General features: G+C 56.4%; 1 protein-coding gene across 2 annotated transcripts; it reads left to right on the top strand.

Moving 5' to 3' along the window:
* Positions 1 to 1,288: 1,288 nt before the first annotated feature.
* Positions 1,289 to 19,824, top strand: TMEM150A (transmembrane protein 150A). 2 transcript variants are annotated; one of them, XM_032790328.1, is made up of 8 exons: positions 1,289 to 1,368; positions 3,008 to 3,214; positions 7,331 to 7,378; positions 7,975 to 8,061; positions 10,970 to 11,037; positions 17,245 to 17,372; positions 17,795 to 17,972; positions 18,915 to 19,824. In XM_032790328.1, the coding sequence occupies exons 2-8, from the start codon at positions 3,150 to 3,152 to the stop codon at positions 19,154 to 19,156; spliced, it is 816 nt and encodes a 271-aa protein (XP_032646219.1). In that variant the 5' UTR covers positions 1,289 to 1,368; positions 3,008 to 3,149; the 3' UTR covers positions 19,157 to 19,824. The 2 variants fall into 2 exon arrangements, with proteins under 2 accessions (XP_032646219.1, XP_074918820.1); XM_075062719.1 differs by lacking the exon at positions 1,289 to 1,368 and adding an exon at positions 3,893 to 3,956 and having other exon boundaries at positions 3,131 to 3,214.
* The last annotated feature ends 225 nt before the right edge of the window (positions 19,825 to 20,049 follow it).

Genomic DNA, 20,049 nt, shown 5'->3' on the forward strand with positions numbered 1-20,049 from the left:
GATCCACTCCTCATCATCTGGTTTACATGGCTGGCGGGATGCAGCAAGGCCCCTGACCCGCGGCACTCGGCAGGGAGAGGCACCACTGCCAGCGTGGCCAGAAGATCTCACCCACAGGGAGTTGGTGGCACAGGGCAGCACTGAGGTTGGGTGTGTCATTTCCAGGCTCTCCTGGAGGAGGAAATCTTCTGGGCTAGACATGCCAAAGCTGCAGAAAAAAACACAGAAATTGAGTTTGTTTTTGGCTTAATTGGCTTGTTTGTTGCTTGTTGGCTAGTTTGAAGCTTGTAGCTTGTTGCTTCTTTTGTTTTATTAGCTCCCTGCAAAGCGGAGTGGGGCGGGGGGAAGCAGGGGCAAGGGGGGAGACGGTCAGGGGTGCACAGCAGGCCCCACACTGCATGCCAGGGGGATCTAGTCCCATGGAGTGTTGGAGTTCTTAGGGATTGGCTTGTTTTGGCCTGGTCTTCATGGGACGAACTTGATTTTGGGCTTATTGTGAAAGTCGAGGTGCTTATTTACTGCAGGAAAGTTGGCAACTGTGTTCTAGGCTGATCCACTGCCAGGCTGTTTGTCTGGGGATGGTTGGATCCATCAGGGCAGAAAGGAGCCAGCAGCCACCAGGATGTTAAGGATGGTGCACAATGCGAGCAGGGCACCCCAGAGTGCATGGTGGGGCCAGGGGCACCAGCCCTATGCAGCCCACACCTGCTCTGTGGTAATATCTGCTCCTCCTTTTCCTGAATCCGCATGGGATATGAACACCCCCCACCCCTCTGGCTGCAGCCCAGGTTCCTGAGCTCAGACCTCCCAAGGCCTGGACTCAGCCTAGAGCCAGGATCTGGACCCCGAGCTGGGACCCCTAATTCAGGACTTGGACCCATGGCAGGACCCTTGGCCCTGACCAGGGAACCCCCAGTATTGTGCCCCCCTAGACCTGTGCTGAGGACAGGACTCGAACCTGCAACACAGGAATTCCCGAGGGAGGGGGAACTTTGACCCCCTCCCCATCTCAGAGATGGGTCAGTCCAGCCAGATTCAAACGTAACCCCCCCCCTGCCCTTCTCAAGGACCCCAGTCCGTCGTAGAAGCCCCGCCCCGTCCGATAGAGCTCTGCCCCAGCCCCCGTCCATTCTATTGTGAGGGAGGGCGTGGCCGGGCGCTCGACCCGTCCCGGCAGTGGTCGCTTCGCGCTGCATGGCGGGAGTTGTAGTCCTCCGCTGGGGTGGCTCGGAAACGACAGCTCCCGTCGGGCCTTGCCCGCCTTGTCAGCTGAGCAGGGGCGGGGCCGGGCTGGCCAGTTAAAGGTCCGTGTGGAGCCGGCAGCCGCGGCGTGGTGGGGCTGGGACGGGAGGCTGCGGAGGGGAGCGGGTAAGAGAGACCTCCTTCCCCCTGTGAGAGCCGGCCCAGCCCGGGTCCCTCCACACGCCTGAGTCCCCCCGGGTTTGTGAGCTCGCGAGCCAGGGCGGTGCGGGCTCCCGTCTGTCCGACCTCGCTCCGGGGGCACTGGGTGGGCGCGGGCGCTGCCCGCCCCTGGATGGAGAAGCCGGGACCTCCCCCTCCGCCCCAGCGCTGGCAGCTCTGCGGGGTCCCTGCTGCACCAGCCCCTGGAATCCGGCAGCGGGGGGTCGGGGCCGGCTTTGCCGGAATGACCTGGGAAACCCGGGGGGATCCAGCGCTGGCGGCGGCCCGGAGGTGCGGGATGAATGAAATGTTGCTGCCCCTGGCCCGTAACCCTGCTACGTGGCTGGGACGTGAAGCCTTGGGGTGTGTGGCCCTAGGGGCTACCAGGACCTATCTCGTCAGGTAAATCGCCGTCCCCTCGTGGCCGCCGATCGGAAAGGGCTGGGCCCTGGAAGCTGAATTCCAGTCTCATTGCTAGGCGGGGTCCCTCCAGGCCAAGGGGATGGGGAGAGAGAGTCGTTATCTCTGCACCCCCTGCTATGGGGAGAGCTTTGTTCTCCAGGGCTGCATAGCCAGCCCAAGTCCCATGCAAGGGAGGAGCGAGTGCTAGAAAGTCCCGTGTTCTTGAGCCCCTGGACAGTGCATGGGGAGGATGCTAAGCAACAGGGCCAGGGATGGCAGCTAAGTTGGACTTTTGGCTTTGAATCCAGCGGCATGTGGGAGAAGCGAATGTCCTGCTTCCTGGGCTGGAAGTGCACAAGGAGCTGGAAAGAGAATGGGGGTGTGGGGTACCTGTAGCTTTGAGGTGGGGGTGTGGCTTAGTGGCAGGGGGGCTGTGTCAGCGGGAGGGGGGTGTTGTATCAGAATGCGGCAATGCAGCTGTAGCACGAAGTGGGGGAGCACCCAGGAGCACAGGGGAAGGCTGGGCTGGAAGAATCTGCAACTGCCCTGTGCCCAAGAGGGTTTCCCTGCCCTGATGGAAGCATGGTCAGGAATAACTGCCTGCTGTCATCCTCTGACACTTACCATGTGTCCCAGCATTGACACGCATTGTGCCCTAACTGAAAAGTTAGGAGTGAGTGGGGGAGGGCTTTGTAGTGCTACCAGGGATTTGATGGGAGAGCAGAGGTGGTGTGTGCATTGGCTAGAGCCAGAGGGTAGGCCTGGGGATTCCTGGGTCAGTGTGTGGGATGATGGACACCTGCTTTCCAAGGAATGTGGCTGTTAAAGAGGAAAACAGTCCCAACCTGAGCAAGGGCGTCTCTAGGCATCTTGCTGTCCCAATCACGGCCAGCAGGCAGGCTGCCTTTGGCGGCTTGCCTCCGGAGGGTCTGCTCGTCCCGCGGCTTCGGTGGACCTCCCGCAGGCATCCCCTGCGGGAGGGCCGCCGAAGTCCCCTGTGGGAGGTCCGCCGAAGCTGTGGGACCAGCAGACCCTCCGCAGGCATGCCACTGAATGCAGCCTGCCTGCCGTCGGCGTGCTGGGGCCTGGAGCTGCCCCTGAGCCTGAGGGGCTCCAAGGTAGTGATGACACCCCTGCCCCCACTGTGTAACAGTAGGTCTGGCTGCTGTTGGTTGACATTGGCACCTCTCTCTCTCTCTTCCAGGCAGGTACCTTCTGATGGTTCCAAGTGGAGACCTTGGGTTGTAGCTGGTGCCCACCCATCCCTCCTTTTCCCTTCCTTTCCCACCTTATCTCTAAGCCCCCCCCCCCCCCCCCATACACATGTTCCGTATCTGGACTCACTAATGACAGCCTGGATCATCCTCCCCATTAGCCTGTCCACCTTCTCCATCACCGGGATATGGATCGTGTAAGCAGCAACTTTGCTCTGGTTTGTGTAGTGATGTGGGGAGGGTTGGGCTGGGCTAACCAATGGGGGCTGGGATCTGACTAATGAATGAGGTGCTCCAATAGTCATGAAATTGGGTGGCTAGTCCATGGGCTGCTTCCTCTGACAGTCTAAGCCCAAAACAAAGTGACTTTGAATCCAGTGAAGGGCAGGTTCCTGCCTCTCTGTGGGCTAACAGCCCCTCCCTTTAGTAGCCTCCTATGCTATGAACTGATTGTTGCTACCATGTTTTACTTGAGTCTTGGATTCACTCCAGTTCTGCCCCCTCCTGGGGTAACTGGTTGGCGGCTCTTTGGTGTGTCCCCAGCCCAGCTCAGGCTCCAGGGTGGCCGCTGTCTGGTGTGTTGGTGGGGGTCATGGAGTGAGCACTGAGGTTTGCTTTGTGATAGGGTGGGGAAAATAGAAAGGTGAGGTGGGATTGGGAGCGTTTCCTTTGGGAGGTGCAGATACCAGTATTCCAGTGCTGGGGGCACTTCTGGGTCCTCTCTGAGCCCTCTCCCTCCATGATCAGGGCATCAAACTGGCATAAGCTGTATGGTGAATCCTCAGTTGGCCAGCCCACAGGTAACTATGGCTCCCAGCTCATGGAGCCTGGCAATATCCTGCCACTTACACTTCAGTGCATTCCCCTTGCTGTAGCCCCTTGGCCTGTGTCTGACATGGGAGCCTGAGAGGAGGGTTAACTGGATCTCCTTTGCACCTGGTAAGTGGTGGTCACTACAGGGCTCAGCATTCTTGTGTCTGACCTGTGGTGTCTGCTGAGTTTGGCTTCAGGACTGGCCTTACGAGCCCAGAACGGGACTTCCTGCAGGTTGAGCGGCTCGAGGTCTGTGTTCCAACCCAGGGCAGCAAAGGGTCCACTGACGGCCACTCCTAAGGAGTGCAGTTCAGTGCTTCCGTGGGTACAGCCCTCTGGCACTTACCCACCCCCTCCCAGTGATGGGGAGCTACCGGCCAGTGTGTTTTCAGGCAGACCTAGATGCTAGTGGAGCTGAGTGGGGTCCCTCTCCTAATCCTCCCCAAGGTGGGACTGGCGTGTCTCCCACAGTCCTCAGCACGGCTGCCTTGACAACAGCTGCCCTTGTCCTCATCTCTGAGAGAGCCCCGGTGTGTCCCTAACTCACCCTGCAGTATCAGGCTCCAGCCACCGGGGGGACCCTTGTCCTCATCTACATGGGCAGAGCCAGGGTCACCCCAAACTATGTTGGGCTCAGTGCCCCTCTGCAGGAGGGGAGCCCCTGGGGGCTGCCGGTGCTAGGGGGCAGGATTGGGGGTGGGTGGCCTTGCAAAGCTGCCCACGAAACAGATGGGAATTCAGATGCAGAGTGCTAACCTAGGCGTAATCCCCTGGATCTGGCTACTGCCTCACCTGCAGGGCCCCCTGCCCCATGAGGTCTCCACAGAGCCCACTGGGGCAGGCTGGCCAGCCTGCCGGCCTTCTGGGACCCCATCCCTGCCCCTGGGAGGCTCTTGTGCACACTGGGTGCTTAGAATAGCCAGCTGTTGTTGCTGATGGCTCCAGCCCTGCCCTGGGACCTCAGCAGTGAAGTGACAGCTTGGTTAAAGGCAGGGAGGTGAGAATTCATTATAGATGGCGACCAGGGGCTTGTGCAGTTACACAGAGGGTAGCTCAGAGCCCCCTATATCTCACCCCCAGCTGCCCCTGGGGTTGGTGAAAGCCCTGCCCCCCCAAAACACACATGCTCTCCCGGAGCCATTCAGGTGTTGCGGCGAGTGGGGAGGCTGTGCCAGTTTGGCCCTGTCTGGAGTGGCAGAAGCTCAGAGGGGCGCAGGGGTCGGGGGGGGCCCTGCCAGGGCTCAGCACCAGCTGCTCTCACTGGCTGTTACTGCAGGTGAGGACTCAGGACCCTGATGGGAAGCAGGGCCTGGTGAGAGCAGGGCAGAGACAGGGCCCTCAGCTGGGGGGTGCTGGCAGGTGCACTGTGAGGCCCGGCCATCAAGGTCAACCCCATCTGCTCCTCCAATATAAGGATGTATTGGGGAGGGGGCTGTGCTGGGGGCAGCTCTGCACCAGGTGGTGGGGGCAGGGGAGTAAAGGCGGCTGGAGGCTCCTCAGAGTAGTTTGCCCCTGACTTTGCCTGTCAGGTGACCTCTGACCATATAGGGTCCTGGGCAAGGAGCGCAGGTCTCCACAGGCACCGGGAAAGAGCCAGGCCTGGCTGCCTCGAGCAGCGTGGACACAAGACTCAGCCCTTTATCCCTGCAGTGCTGCACATGCCCTGCTCAGGTAGGAGTGGGGATAGTGATGGAGTGGGGAGGGAGTCACAGGCTGGGAATTCTGCTGCCCCTCCCCTGCCAGCTCCCAGGTCTTTCTCATGCTCACTTAAGCCAGGCTATCAAACCGTAGTGCCCCAGCCTTGCTAGTGCAGGAGTCCGGGCTCCACAAGGAGTCATGGCGGTGGCACTGCTGTGCCTTCAAACTGCCCCAAATCTGCTCCCCACGGAAAAGCTCCTGGCCCACATGCCCACTGGCCTGCCAGCCTGGATCACGGCTTTGAGTTGGTGCCCTCAGACCCCAGGAGCAGCCCCTCCCTGCCACCACCATGGTGCTCTTTGCTCTAGCATGATGGGCAGCTGGGGCAGTGCCCCCTCACCCAGGGCAACAAACGGGCTGTTCCACCCTTCTGCACCGGGGAGCCAATCTCTCCCCCAAGGCAGTCCTTCCTGGGATTGTGGGGGTGGGATTGGGGCTGGGAATGTGGATGTTCTTGGCACAGGTTCTGTGGTGACTGGCTGGAGCCCAGGGAGAAGGGCTTGTCCCTGCGCTGACATCGAAGGCGGCTGTTGAAGCTAAACAGCCAAACGTGGCGGGATGAAGGGCACGTTCCTTCATGTCGCCCTGGCTGCTGCTTGGCTTGGCTTGGCTCCCCTGTCCGAGTGTGCGTCGCTCCACCAGCGGCCCAGATACCAGGCTGATCCAAGCTGTCATGCTGCTGGGGGACTAGGGACTATGGGGAAAGTTGGGGACCTCTCAAATTGCTCGTAACTTTCCAGCCCTCCCACTTGGTCTTTCTGAAGGTGACACCTGGGAGCGGCAGGAGAAGCCGACTCACAATACTTCCACTTCCCCTCTGCCCTAGCTCATGCATGGCCGTGCTCTGAAACGTCCTGGGGCACGTGCTCTGGTATCGGGTGTGCTGCGAAGCCAAGCAGATCCCAGTCCTCGTTCTAGTGCCGTTCTGCTCCCCAAAAGGAGGATTTGAGGGGGATGGTCCTGCTGAGCCCAGTGCCCTCTCATAACTCCCCTTAACCCTGCGGAGATACCACCCATGGCAGGGGCTGCTCCCTGGGCAGCATCAGGCAGCGAGGGGCCGAGCCATTTGGAGACCTGTGTGCACCCCATCACCATGCAGGGCGGAAGCCAGTGAGGGAAGATCCCAGCGTTTGCAGAGGTTAGGAAAAATTGGTCTCTGCTCCTGTGACCCAAGGCTCCTTAATGGAGACTTACTTGGGGGGCAAAGACTGAGCTCCCCAGTGCCGTGGCCGGTCGCTCTTCAGAGCAGAGCCCTGCACGCGGCATTGGCTACGGAGCCCCTGGCTGCCAGCGCTGCAACAAGCACCAAAGAATGGAGCCGTTTGGTTCCCCCAGCAGTGTGAGCCGAGCAGCTCGCTGGGCAGGGCACTGGCTTGTGTCCCTGGAGGGGTTTGCAGGGGTGAGTGTGGTGGTGCTAGGGGACAGAGGTAGCTAGGTATTTGGCCTGCGTGACCCAATGGGCAGGGCCTGTGTCATGTACCCCCAGGTGGGCTGGGTGGGGGGCTTCCCATGGGTAGTGGGTGTGGATCACACTGCAGGTCTCAGCCTCAGTGAGCTGGCCTTCCTGGTGCTGTGTCCATTCCCAGCACTCCCTAGGCTCTTCAGGGCACCTGTCTGGAGATGGCACCATTACTCAAGGCTTGGCTGTGGACACGGGATGCCTCTCAAGGGGTTCTTAAGTTAGGCTCCCCTGCTCCAGAGGCTGGGGAGATGAGAAGGCTCCTATGGGGCAGGAGGCCGGGTAGGTGCATTAATTTCCCTTGCTAGTTCAGGTGTGATGACCCTGGCTCTACTCCTCGCAGGTACGCCATGGCAGTGATGAACCACCACGTGTGCCCCGTCGAGAACTGGTAAGCAGCAGCCCCCGTGGCTGGCAGTGCGCAGGCATCTCCTGCCAGATGCTGCAGCCCCACCTGCTTCCTTCCTTGCCCTGGCCAGTTGCAGTGTACCTAATCTCTAACCAGTACAATCAGGCTCTGGGGCTAGTCCCCCCTCCCCCCGCTCCGATCCAGCTCCTTGGCCTGGATCCAGAGTGCTGCCCCTGGGATGAGGGGAGCAGGGGGTGCCCAGGATGGTCCAGAGCACCAGCTACCTGACTGTAACCTTCCCTTGCCTAGTATGTGGGGCCTGGCGGCAGCCATGTTAGAAAGGCCCATGGTGGGGGAAGCAGTCCCTCTATGCTGCCAGGGGAGGGTGCCAGGGCTTCTGGGGAGGTGGGGCCATGTCTCCAGGCCCCCAGGACAGGGAGAGGAGCGCCTATGGTCTCTCCTGTGTATGGAGGGCACCATGCCCAGGGGTGGGTAATACAGACTATACCACTGATCTGGGAAGCAGCAGGGCAGAGGTCAGTTGCTCCTGCCCCCTATGTCTGTTCCTAACTCCCCCTCCCCCCATGCTGTTCTGGCCCCTTTCATCCCCCTCCTCCCCGCTTACCAATTGGTTTCAGGTCCTACAACGAGTCATGCTCCTCCAGCCCTGCCAAGCATGGCTACCCCAAAAGCTGCTGCACCTTGGAAGATGTGCCTCTGATCAGGTGAGGCTGAAGGGGGGGTTGGTGTGAGTGGTACCTGGGGCCCATCGTGCTAGGGGCTGTATCCCACCCTGAGGAGCTTACATGGGGCCAAAGGAGCTGCACCCTCTGCCCTAAGTGAGAGAGCTTCACAGCTCCCTCACCCCAGGGCAGCCTGTCATAAGGTATAATTCCCAAATCTGAACCTTAGCGTCCAAAATTTGGTTACCTGCATGAATTCTCTAAGCTTAATTACCAGCTTAGATCCTGTAGCACTGCCACCAACCAGGAATTCCAGTGCCTGGTACACTCTGGTCTCCCCAAAACCTTCCCTGGGGACCCCAAGACGCAGATGCCTTGAGTCTCACAACAAAGGGAAATAACCCACTTCCCTTCCCCCCTCTTTACCTCCTCCCAGGCTTCCCCTCCCTGGGTTACCCTGGAAGATTACTGTACTTAAACTCCTTGAATTACAAAACAGAGAGGACAATTCACCTTCCCCCCTCCTTCTTTTTCCCCCTCCCAGTCTTTCCCTGAGAGAGACAGTAATCCTGGCACAGAGATTCCTATCCCCTTGAGCCTCAACTAGAAAAGAAAATCAAACAGGTCTTAAAAAGAAAGCTTTTAATAAAAAGAAAGAAAAGACATAAAAATCGTCTCTGTAATCAAGATGAAAATATTACAGGGTCTGTTAACTTATAAAAAATGAATAAACAGCCTTATTCAGAAAAAATACAATTTAAACATTTCCAGCAAACTACACACTTGCAAATACAGAAAACAATGTAAAAACCTATATTGTTTTTCTATCTGTACTTACAACTTGGAAACAGAAGATTAGAGAGCCTGGAGATAGTGTGATCACCCTCAGAGCCTAGAGAGCACACAGACACAGAACAAAGGACCCACACCCAAAACTTCCCTCCCTTGAGATTTGAAAGTATCTTGTTTCCTGATTGGTCCTCTGGTCAGGTGTTGTTTGTTACCGCTTTCCAGGTGAAAGAGACATTAACCCTTAGCTATCTGTTTATGACACAGCCCCAGCCTCGCTGTCAGGCTCCCCTTGCTGCCTGCTTCCCTGCCTCCATGTATCACTCAGGGCTGGGGGCAGGGTGCTGTAGTGGCTGTTTGCTGGACTCTCTGGAAGTGCCAGGCGCCTGGAGCCCTCTGGCAGCATGTGCTGGAATGAGCCATGGCCAAGCTGCCTGTGTGCAACAGGGAGATGGTGCTGTGGGCCACTCAACCCACCACTGGGGGGCCCAGGTGGGCACCCACAGGCCTGATCCCACCCTGCTGGGGGCAGCAGTGCAAACCAGCCAGCTCACCCCTGAGCTGCAGGGCTGGCATTTCCACTAGGCAAGCTTAGGCGGTTGCCTAGGGCAGCAGCATTTGAGGGGGTGGCATTTTGGCACCCTTGGTGGAAATTTGGTGGCAGGGGGTTCCTTCTGCTCTGGGTCTTCAGCGGAAATTCAGTGGCGGGTCCTTCACTCGCTCTGGGACCTGCCGCCGAAGTGCCCCAAAGATGCGGAGCAGAAGGACCCCCGCCACCGAATACTCAGAAGTGCTGCCGCCTAGGGCAGCAAAAACCTGGCGCTGCTCCTACTGAGCTGTGGCATTGCATCATGCCAAGTCACATGCAGCATGTGTGGCATGGTTGCAGGGGAGTCAAGGAGGGGGATGGGGAGCAGCGCAACTTGTGGGGGCCCAGGGCCTGGTGCAATATGTGCCATGTGTGACAGGTTCCCCCCAGGGTGCCATCTGGGGCTGGGGTACCACTGAACCTCTGACCCACCTGCCTGGGCTCCCACTAACTCTGTGCTGCTGTGACAAGCTGCAGAGCCCTCCAAGCCTGCTGTTTCACCAGCATCCACACAGGCGCAGTCACATGCAGGCTTTTTGAACGCCAGCTTCTCAGCCTAGGCCCCCAGAGCAGTACTGTCCTGCCCTGCTCAAATCTGGCCAGTATATGGGTTTAATACCTGGTCCACTGCTCCCTCAGTATGAAGAGGACCATGCACACTTGTGGTAACCAAGCTGAGATTTTTCCTGCACACTGGTTTAGATTAAAACTTAAAAGAAGTGTATTAATTACAGAAGGATAGATTGTAAGTGATCGCAAACAGATCAAAGCAGGTTACCTAGCAAATAAACCAAACCACAAACTGAGCTTAACACACTAGATAGCTAGGATATGAATTAGCAAATTCTCACCTTGAGTGATAAACAGACTGGCAGATTCTTAAGGCACAAGCTGCCTTGGCTTTGCAGTTTGGCTTTCTCAGGCTTTTATACACAGGCTAAAAATACCTTAACCTGGCACCATCACTTCCCCCCTGTTCCGTCTTTATTCGTCAGGTGTTTCCAGGTGTGGTGGTGTCAAGAGTGAGGCCCCCTCACTTTGTCATTGCCCCTCTTTTAGATCGTCCCCCCACTTGCTGGAAAGCTCTCTTGCTCTGACCTGGGTCAGCACTGCACAATGGGAACTGACTATCTCGGAGAGGTTTCTGTTGCACGCAGTTCCTGGGGTAATCCTGGTGCTTGTGCATTTCCTCAGTAAGCCATTAACATTGTTTGGCCTTTTTACTGTTGTAGCTGAAAAGCTGCTTGTGGGTGTTTTTCAACCTCACAACATGTTTCCATAGCCCAACTTCACATATGCCGGTAGCACATACAGTGCAACGAGATATTACTGTTGAGCAGATCAAGACTTAGATCCCTCACAAGGCACACTTTGTGCAAAACAGAATAATTACATGACAGTGGTGATTATTGGGGTGCCAAAGTGTCACCATGCCCCAGAGGCATGCAAGGGCACAGGAGCCAGGGAGGTGACCAGCCCAGAGGAGTGCTGGATGGGGTTCATGCCCACCGGGGAAAGCATGTGCTGCTCTGATCATATCCTGGCTTTGACTGCTTTCTCCTTGCCCTGCAGTAAGTGTGGCACGTATCCCCCTGAGAGCTGCCTCTTCAGCCTTATTGGGAACATCGGGGCTTTCATGGGTAAGTGTCCACCCCGCCTGGCCTGCTGAGAAGCCGCTCTGTGCAGAGGGCACCTCTCCTGCGACAACCGTGGCCTGCTGGCTATGTAGCCTGCACCAGGCTAAGCCTCCCTGCTGTGGGGACAGATCTGGGGCTGCATTTGCTGATCTGGCTCTGTAGAGGGGACCCTGTGTTCTATCCCCAGCTCTGCCTCTGCATTGGACTGGGGCCCAACCTCCCCTCTGGGCAGGCAGCAGATCCCCACCGGGGCACAGAGCAGGCTGCTCCCTTCCCAGGGTGGCTCAGTGGTGGTTGGAAGGTTTTCTTTGCAACAGAAGTGCTGGAAACTGTTTTAAAATGTTGTGCTTGTGGGATATGCTGAGGACGTTGTCATGGACTCACAGGTCAAGCCCACTCTCTTGAGCCTTAGCATGCCTGTCTCTCGCCGTGGGCCCCCTCAGGGAGTCCCCTCGCTCTGGACCCCTGGGGCCTCCACTCCCAGAGGGAATAATGCAATCCTATTCTCTAGACCGGAGTGACTCTTAGCCAGTGTAAAACAGGGGGGTTTATTGAGTGTCTGAACACAGCATAGGAAACTCTCAGGGCCTCAGGCCTGGCCTCCCTCAGCACAGCACATCCCAGTCCCACTGCATCCAGGTGGGCCCTGCCTGCTCCCCATCTCCAGCCTAGAGCGCCCCCACCCCCCACTTCCCAGCAGGGCATCTGAGATCACTGGCCCCAGGCCCCGCCTCTGTCCATTGTCATCTTTCCAGGTAAACAGGGTCACCTGGGCTTCATTCCCTCTCTCTTGTTCTCTGGCTGGTCAGGTCACCAGGGTCCTCTCTTTACATCCCATTGTCCTCCCACAGGCCAGAACCAGCTGTGACTCCTGAGCTGGGCCTCCCCTCAGCCACTGGGGTCTCCATTCTCCAGGCCATTGGCTGGGGTACCAAGCTCCCCCTCCAGTCCTCTGTAACAACAAACTCCCTCTCCCCTCACCTCATTAAACCAGTAACACCCGGGGACACTGAGTCCCACCCCCTCTGCATGAAAACCATTGGGGGGGGAAAAAAGAACCCCCCCACTTCGTCACAGGATCCCCCTGGCCTAGATAGTGGGTCTGTCACTGCCAATCCTGTGGCCTCAGGAGCTGCTGTGGCTCAGAGCCCTCACCCCCGTAGCCAGCCCATAAGTGTAAAGGTCTTACCCTAGCTTCTATGGGCTTGGCTAGGCCTTTCATGGTGACTCCAACTGCCCTGCAGGTTCCCCTGGCCTCCCTTAAGTTATTAACTACCAGACACTTTTGCCTCTGGTTTGTCACCCCCAGAGGTGTGAACCCAGCTCCCCAGTCATTGTGAGGGACACTCCATGCAGGCTGCACACTAGGAAGCTGGTGGGGGGTGAAAATAAGCAGTTGATTTAATAGACCCCCCCAGATTCAGAGATGAGATAGCAAGGGACTGAACAGCTTCCTCTGGCACAATCAACATCTGCAGGCTTTCCACTGGCTCCCTGCATGCCCCTGCCACAGGCTCCAGCGCTCAGGCAGCCCCTCGAGCTCTGGGGGCCTTCCATTGGGGGAGGGTGGGGGGGTTCCCCATCAGTCACTATCAATATGCACAGTGGGGGCATGATGGGTTCCCTGTGGGGTGCTGTGACAGTGCTGCCTGTAGGAGCCAACTGAGGTCACTCAATTAGGGTGAACTGCAAACAAACTGGGGCAGACAAACCCCAAAATCTGGTGGTTATTCCAATACTTAGATTTATCAAGCTAGCTCAAAACAGCTTCTGTAGTACCTCACTGGTTACTTAGAAGTCTAAACGATGCAGTTCCCTTAATGTGCCCAGCCTCAGGCCTCTGTCCAGACACACACGTCAGATATGATGATGCCTGAAAATCTTCTCTCATCATATAAAAGAAAAGGTTCTTCCAATCCCAAAGGATGAGCCATATACCCAGGTCCAATTACAACTTAGATCTTACCTAAAATACACACTATTAGCCAATTCTTATTAACTAAGCTAAAATTTATTAAAAAAAAAAAAGTGTTGGTTAAAAGATCAATATACAGACAGACTTGAATTCAATTCTTGAGGTTCAGATACAGAGTAGAGATGAGCTTGTAGTTGCTAAAAGTCCTTTTAGAAATAGTCCAGAGGTTATAGTCCAACGTCCATATTCAAGGTGGTTCCAGTCAACGACTGGGGATCTCAATCCTTATGGCTTAAGGTTTTCCCCTCTTGAAACCCAAAGCAGATCTGAGATCAAGTAGGATCATGTCCCAGGGTTCTTAGACGTTTCCAGCAGCCTTTCGGCCTGAGAAAACAATAGGCTTTACTCCTTCTCCCAAACAGCCTGGCAATTAGGGCAAACAGGGTAATTTATCCATTTAACAGTTCAGATACAGGTTACCACAACCTTCAAAGAGACACATAGACAATACTATTTCACTCAAGTGTCTTCCTATATGTTAGTATTCCTTTTTTGATCTTTGAATCAAAGCTATAGTGATAGACAAGACTTGTTTGCTTATCTCACAAGACCTGAACAAACATCTACCCTTGAGATCTCTAACAACGCAGACTTGCATTTTAAAGCTCTATTCATTTACAGATATTCCTAACCAGTTCTTAAGGTTCACCCACGCGTGGGTCAGGTCAGTCTGTGAGTTAATTACCTCTTTCTGGCCCTGTCATCTTTCAAGGAGATATTAGATCAGACTCATAACGTCACAGGTGCCACCTGGAACTGGGGTACCTCTGACCCACCAGTCTGGGCTTCCTTTACCTAGTACTGCTGTGACTAGCGTGGGAAGCCCTCTCCCAGGCTCCAGGAAACATACACGTAGGGACAGACCCAGCTGCTGAACATCTGGAAAAGGGTAAACAGTGAGGTGGTGAAATTTGCAGATGATACAGAACTACTCAAGATCTCAGGCTGCTTTGGACTTAACGAAGAGCTACTACAGAATCTGCAAAACTGGGTGACTGGGCAATAAAATGGCAGATGAAATTCAATGTTGATAAATGCAAAGTAGGGCACATTGGAAAACATAATCCCAACTATACATATAAAATGATGGGGTCTAAATTAGCTGTTACCACTCAAGAAAAAGATCTTGGAGTCCATGGGTGGTGGGTATCATAGGCATGGGAAGGCGTTTTCTTCCCAAACAGCCTGATGTTCCCAGCCCATGCTCCACCTCCATGCCTGCTGTTCCCTGCGGCAGGCAGGCTTGGGCCCGGGCCCACCCCAGCTGAGCTGTCTGCCCACCCAGTGCTGGGGCCAGCAGCTCTGCCGGGAGGTGCCTTCACAGGCAGGGGGGCGTGCTGGCCAGGGATCGGGCCCAGCGGCACGGTGCTCTGAGTGCAGGCTGGGTTCTGGTGGGCACACAATGGGCATGGCTGGGGGGTCCTAGCCTCCCCAAGCCAGGGGTTTACCTACCACCCATGTTGGAATCATTGCAATAGTTCTCTGAAAAACATCGCTTCATGTGCAGCCGCAATCAGAAAAGCTAACAATGTTGGGTATCATTAACAGAGGGACAGATAATAAGACAAAAAATATCATATTGCCTCTATAAATCCATGGTACACTCACATCTTAAATACTGTGTGCAGGTTGCCCCATCTCAGAGAAGATATATTGGAATTGGAAAAGGGCAACAAAAATGATTAGGGGTATGGAACGGCTTCTGTATGAGGAGAGATTAATCAGACTGCAACTTTTCAGCTTGGAAAAGAGATGGCTAAGGGTGGGGATATGATAGAAGTCTATAAAATCATGACTGGTGTGGAGAAAGTAAATAAAGACGTGTTATTTACTCCTCATAACACAAGAATGAGGGGTCACCAAATGAAAATAGGCATTGAGTTTAAAACAAACAAAAGGAAGTATTTTTTTCACACAGCACACAGACAACCTGTGGAACTCCTTGCCAGAGGATGTTGTCAAGGCCAAGACACTAATGGAGTTCAAAAAAGAACTAGATAACTCATGGAAGATAGGTCCATCAATGGCTATTAGGCAGGATGGGCAGGGATGTTGTCCTTAGTCTCTGTTTGCCAGAAGCTGGGAATGGGCAATGGGCTGGATCACTTGATCATTCCCTGTTCTGTTCATTCCCTCTGGGGCACCTGGCATAGGCCACAGTCAGAAGCCAGGACGCTGGGCTAGACGGACATTTGGTCTGACCCAGTATGGCTGCTCTTATGTTCATACATATGCTGGTTGGACTAGATGATCTCTTGAGGTCCCTTCCAACCCTAATAATCTATGATTCTATCAGCTCTGTAGGGGGATTCTACAGCTAAGGAACTGCCCAGCTGCTCAAGTACACCCCACCCTTGAGAATGTAAACCCCAAATTATACCATCTTGCATGGCACAGAGACTTGTACAGTGTAAGCTTATGAAATCGCTCCCTCCCTCAATGCAGAGAAGGATATGCAACAGCTTTCTGCCCCAAGTTAGGACTCCCCCACACTGGTTTTAGATAAAGCAAAAACAAGTTTTTTAACTAGAAAAGAGAGATTTTAAGTGATTATAGGGGAAACAGATCAAAGCACATTATCTAGCAAACAAACAAACATGAAACTAAGCTTAATATAGTAAAGAGATTGGATATGAGTAGCAACTTCTCACCCCAGGTGATGGTTCAAGAAGGCTGCAGAGATTCTTAAGGGGCCAGCTGCACTTGCTTACAGCTTAAAAGCCCCTCTAGCCTGTGTGCAGCACTTCCCCCAGTTCAGTCTTTGTTCCTCGGGTGTTTCCAAGAGTCTCTTGGGGGAAGTCAGTGAAGAACCCTGATGATGTCACTCCCCTGCCTTAAATAGCTTTTGCATATGGTGGAAACCCTTTGTCCCCAAGCTTGGTTCCCATGCCTTTCAGTGGGAAAACACTATTCCAAGATAGGTGACCTATCCCTGTAGTGCCGCAGCAGCCATTGCTCAGATGCCATTTGTAGCATCCTCAGGAAGACCCTCAGGTGGAGAATAAGCGCCTTCTAAGGCCTATTGTTCTCCCTGATGATTCATTCATTTGAATGGGCCCTTCCCAGCCAGCCATCTAGACAAGTGATTTTCAAACTGCAGGTTGTGACCCAGTATTGTTAAAAGTCCCATCAGTGGTGCTGCCTGGCTAAGACAGGCTAATCCCTTCCTGTTCTGACACCGGCTCCGGAAGCGGCCAGTAGCAGGTCCACCTCCTAGGACGGGGGGGGAGCCACAGGGCTTTAACTGGTGCCCCCGCCCCAAGCACCAGCTCTGCATTCCGAGCCAATGGGAGCTGGGGGAGAGGTGGCGCCTGTGGACGAGAGCTGTATGGAGCCACTTGTGCACTTCTGCCTAGGGGCTGGACCTGCTGTTGGCTGCTTCCAAGGTGCAGCGCAGTCCGGAGTGCCAGGACAGGGAGGAAGCCTGCCTTAGCACCCCTGCTGCACCACTGACCTGACGCTACCCAAGGTAACCCTGTGCCCCAATCCCCTGCCCAGCCCTGAGCTCCCCCTAAACCTAGAGCCCCTTCCTGCACCCCAAACCCCTCATCCATGGCCCCACCCCAGAGCCTGCACCCCCAGCCCAGGGCCATCTCCTGCACTCCAACCCCTTGCCCCAGCCCTGAGCCCTTCCCACACTCCAAACACCTCATCCCCAGCTCTGTTGGGCCACAGGCATCAACAATTTTCTTTAACTGGGTGCCCAGAAAGTTTGAAAACCACTGCCCTAGTAGGCATTCCCCAAGTGTAAACACATTTGTAATACAGATACGCAGTCAATATCTTGCACTTCAGATACAGAAATGATCCATGCACACAAGTAGGATAATCATATTCGGTAAAGCAGAACCTTTCCAATGACCCCTCACATGCCTTATCTGGTATACGGTCTCTCAGAATTGGGCCAGAATGATCCTCGCTCTGAAGAATACGGGGTGCAGTGTCCCAGGAGCAATCCCCAGGTGCCTCGTTTCAGTGGTGTTAATGGCCCTCTGGTCTGTGAGGGCTCCTTGCTGTGGCTGAGTTTGTGAGCACAGCTGGCTTGGGGGCACCTCCCCCAGCTGGCTGCGAGGTGGAGCTGATCTAGCCCCACACACATCACATCAGAGCCATGGCCCAGTCATGCAGCTGGAGTCCTGGAGGGGAAGTGCCCCATGGCTCCTGATGTGGCTGGGGTCCTCTGGGTGTGGGGGGAGGTAGCCCCCCAGCCCTGCTAACAGCCTCTCTCTCGGCAGTGGTGGTGATCTGCTTCCTGCGCTACGGGCAGCTGATTGAGCAGAGCCACCGCTCCTGGGTCAACACGACGGCGCTTGTCGCAGGCTGCACCAACGCTGCCGGCCTCATCGTGGTTGGCAACTTCCAGGTGGGCTGGGCAGGAGCCAGGCTCTTCTCTTGCCCTGGCACCCTAAGCCTCTCCTCCCATGGGTGTCACGTGGCCCCTGTCCTCCATCCCCTAAGCTGTGATGTCCCTTTGCTGGGGGGGACGCTGCTGGCTGTCTGGCCATGGGGGAAGGACGGGACAGATGCTAGCTCCCCAGACCAGAAGGGCTGGGTGAGAAGAGAGGAAGGGGCTTGGCAGCTGTGGAGTGGGGCATATCTGGGGCATATGAGGTGATAGGGAAGTAGCACTGCATGGGAGGAGCTACTGGGGTGCAGAAAAAGCAAGCCTGGGACGGGAGGGTTGTGCAGGGCTCCCATGGTGTGAGACCAGCCAGGTTGAACTGGGAGGGGGGCCTGAGGGGCAGGAATGGCCCAGGCTCACTGTTGTCCCTCCCTCTGGCCCAGGTGGACAACGCCAAGTCCCTGCACTACATTGGGGCGGGCATTGCCTTCCCGGCCGGGCTGCTCTTCGTCTGCCTCCAGTGCATCCTCACCTACCACACTGCTGTCAGCGCCCTGGACGGCTGGATGGCGCACCTCCGCGTCTCGCTCACTGGCGTGGCCTTAATCGCCCTCGTCCTCAGTATCCTTCCAGCTGCGGGTTCCCTCGCTGCCCAGCAGGCACGGGGCACTAACCCTCCACTCAACATCCATGAACATCACCTAGGTAACCGCAAGGCTGTGTCCTGCAGACCGCCCCAGGGAGCATGCTGCTGGTCTGAGCTAACTCAGCAGTCCCAGGTTCAATCCCTGGGCCCGATGTCCCCCCGTAGCCTCTGAGAGCAGGGTAGTTCCCAGGGCTGGAGCAGAACATCAGGTTCTCCCTGCTGCAGGGTAGAGGCATCACCTGGGGCCACGTCTGCTGTTGAAAAGGCTACGAACTGGCAGCCCCTCCCTGTGCCCCAAACGAGACGGCCTAGCACAGACATTGGGAAGGGCTGGGCATTTGGTGCTCTCTATAGCTCTGCCTGGCTGACCTCCCTGGTGCCAGGGTGCCCCCGGCATGCTAGGGGCTGGCTCTCTCCTGCTGTACTGATACATGGCAGGGTCCCCTGCCCCAGGTCTCACCTGTACCCACAGCTTCTAGACTGGTGATCAGGGGCTATGCGTGCCACCCTGCAGGCAGCACAGTGTTAAAGATACCCATTTGCCTGGGGCTAGAGCCACATCACCCTTCCTGTGGGCACCTCCTGCAGACAGGCTCGGGGAGGAGTGAGCTCGAGGTTGCCCAGGCGTGGGGGCAGGGAAGGCTCATAAGGGTCATGCCAGGTGTGAGCTGGCCCAGGGGGCTTCTGGCATGCCTCCCCTCCTCCTGCAGTGGGGGGATGGGGGTGGTGCCTGCAGTCAGTCCCCAGGGGGAGGGGAATGAGGGAAGCTGGTGCCCTTCCCCCCATGGCTGGGGCGGGAGGAGAGGCGAGGCGCACAGGACTCCAAGTCAGTGTGCAGGGTGGGGAGTGGGGTCTCTGTGACTCCACCCTCTGCTGAGGCCACACCCAGTGGGTGCCTTTCCTTAGCCAGCCTCTAGGCGGTGTCTTCTTCATCCACGAGAGCCCCCTGCTGCAGCACCTGGCGGCCGTCTGCGAGTGGGTCTTCGTCATCGACATGCTGGTCTTCTATGGCACCTTCGCCTACGACTTTGTGGCCGTCTCCACCGACACCCTGGTGACAGCGCTGCAGCGGGCCAGCAGCCGGGGCTGCAAGTCGCCCGGTGGCAGCAGCACCTCCACCCACCTCAACTGCACCCCTGAGAGCATCGCCATGATCTGAGCAGGGGCTCCCCTCCCCCTCCTTTGATTTTGTACCAAAAAACAGTTTTTAAAGGAAAACACAGTATTGGGGCTGCCCCCCCACAGCAAGGCTGAGCCCCGCAGCCCTCCCTGCTGGCCAGCCTAGCTGCTGCATCGATGGCCAAAGGGCGCCCTGGGGTGGGGCCACCAGCCTTCTCCTACCCGGGCTGGCTCTCACAGGCCCTCATCCCTTCTGCAGATCAGACCCCTGCCGGCAGCGGCTGCTCAGGGAAAGGAGACCGGAGCCGGCTGCAGGGCGCGACTGCTCATGCTGCTCTGCTGGGGGCTTTACTACCCGCGTCGGGGCAGCCTCTCCTGAGCGGGAGCCCTCTGCACAGGTTCCCTTGCTCAAGCCCCTACCCCATTCAGGAAGGATTTGGGGTAACCCCACTGCAAAGTGGGGGGGACACTCAGGGCTGTCCGATGACGTCTGACCTTTGGAGGGAGGGTCTTTTCTCCCCCACCCATTAACCCCTCTCCTTCCTCTCCCCGTCCTGGGGGAGGTCTTGGTAGTGGGATGGGGAATGACGTGGCAGGGGGCAAAGAGCCTCAATCCCCATCCTTCTGAGCTAGTTTCTTTGGGTAAACTGGATTGGTATTTTTAGTACTTTTTATATCTCTAAGATGTATAAAGAGACTTATATTGGAGCAGGGTGTGCTGCCTGGTCACAGAGGAAGCTCCCTGTGGAGGAGCCTTGTTTACCTGCCCAGAGTTGGCAGGGCTGTGCTGCTCACTGGGCCAGACTTGTGAACAGCCAGCCAGGACCTGGTTCCCCCCTTGCTCATGACACCTTGGGGTCCCTGTGGCAGGTGGCTGCCCCCTGCAGGCCATGGGAGCTGCCCCACATGCCTCAGGAGCAAGCCTTCTCCTTG

This window comes from Chelonoidis abingdonii, chromosome 2 (genome assembly GCF_003597395.2).
Source record: "Chelonoidis abingdonii isolate Lonesome George chromosome 2, CheloAbing_2.0, whole genome shotgun sequence".
NCBI classification, from domain to species: domain Eukaryota; kingdom Metazoa; phylum Chordata; order Testudines; family Testudinidae; genus Chelonoidis; species Chelonoidis abingdonii.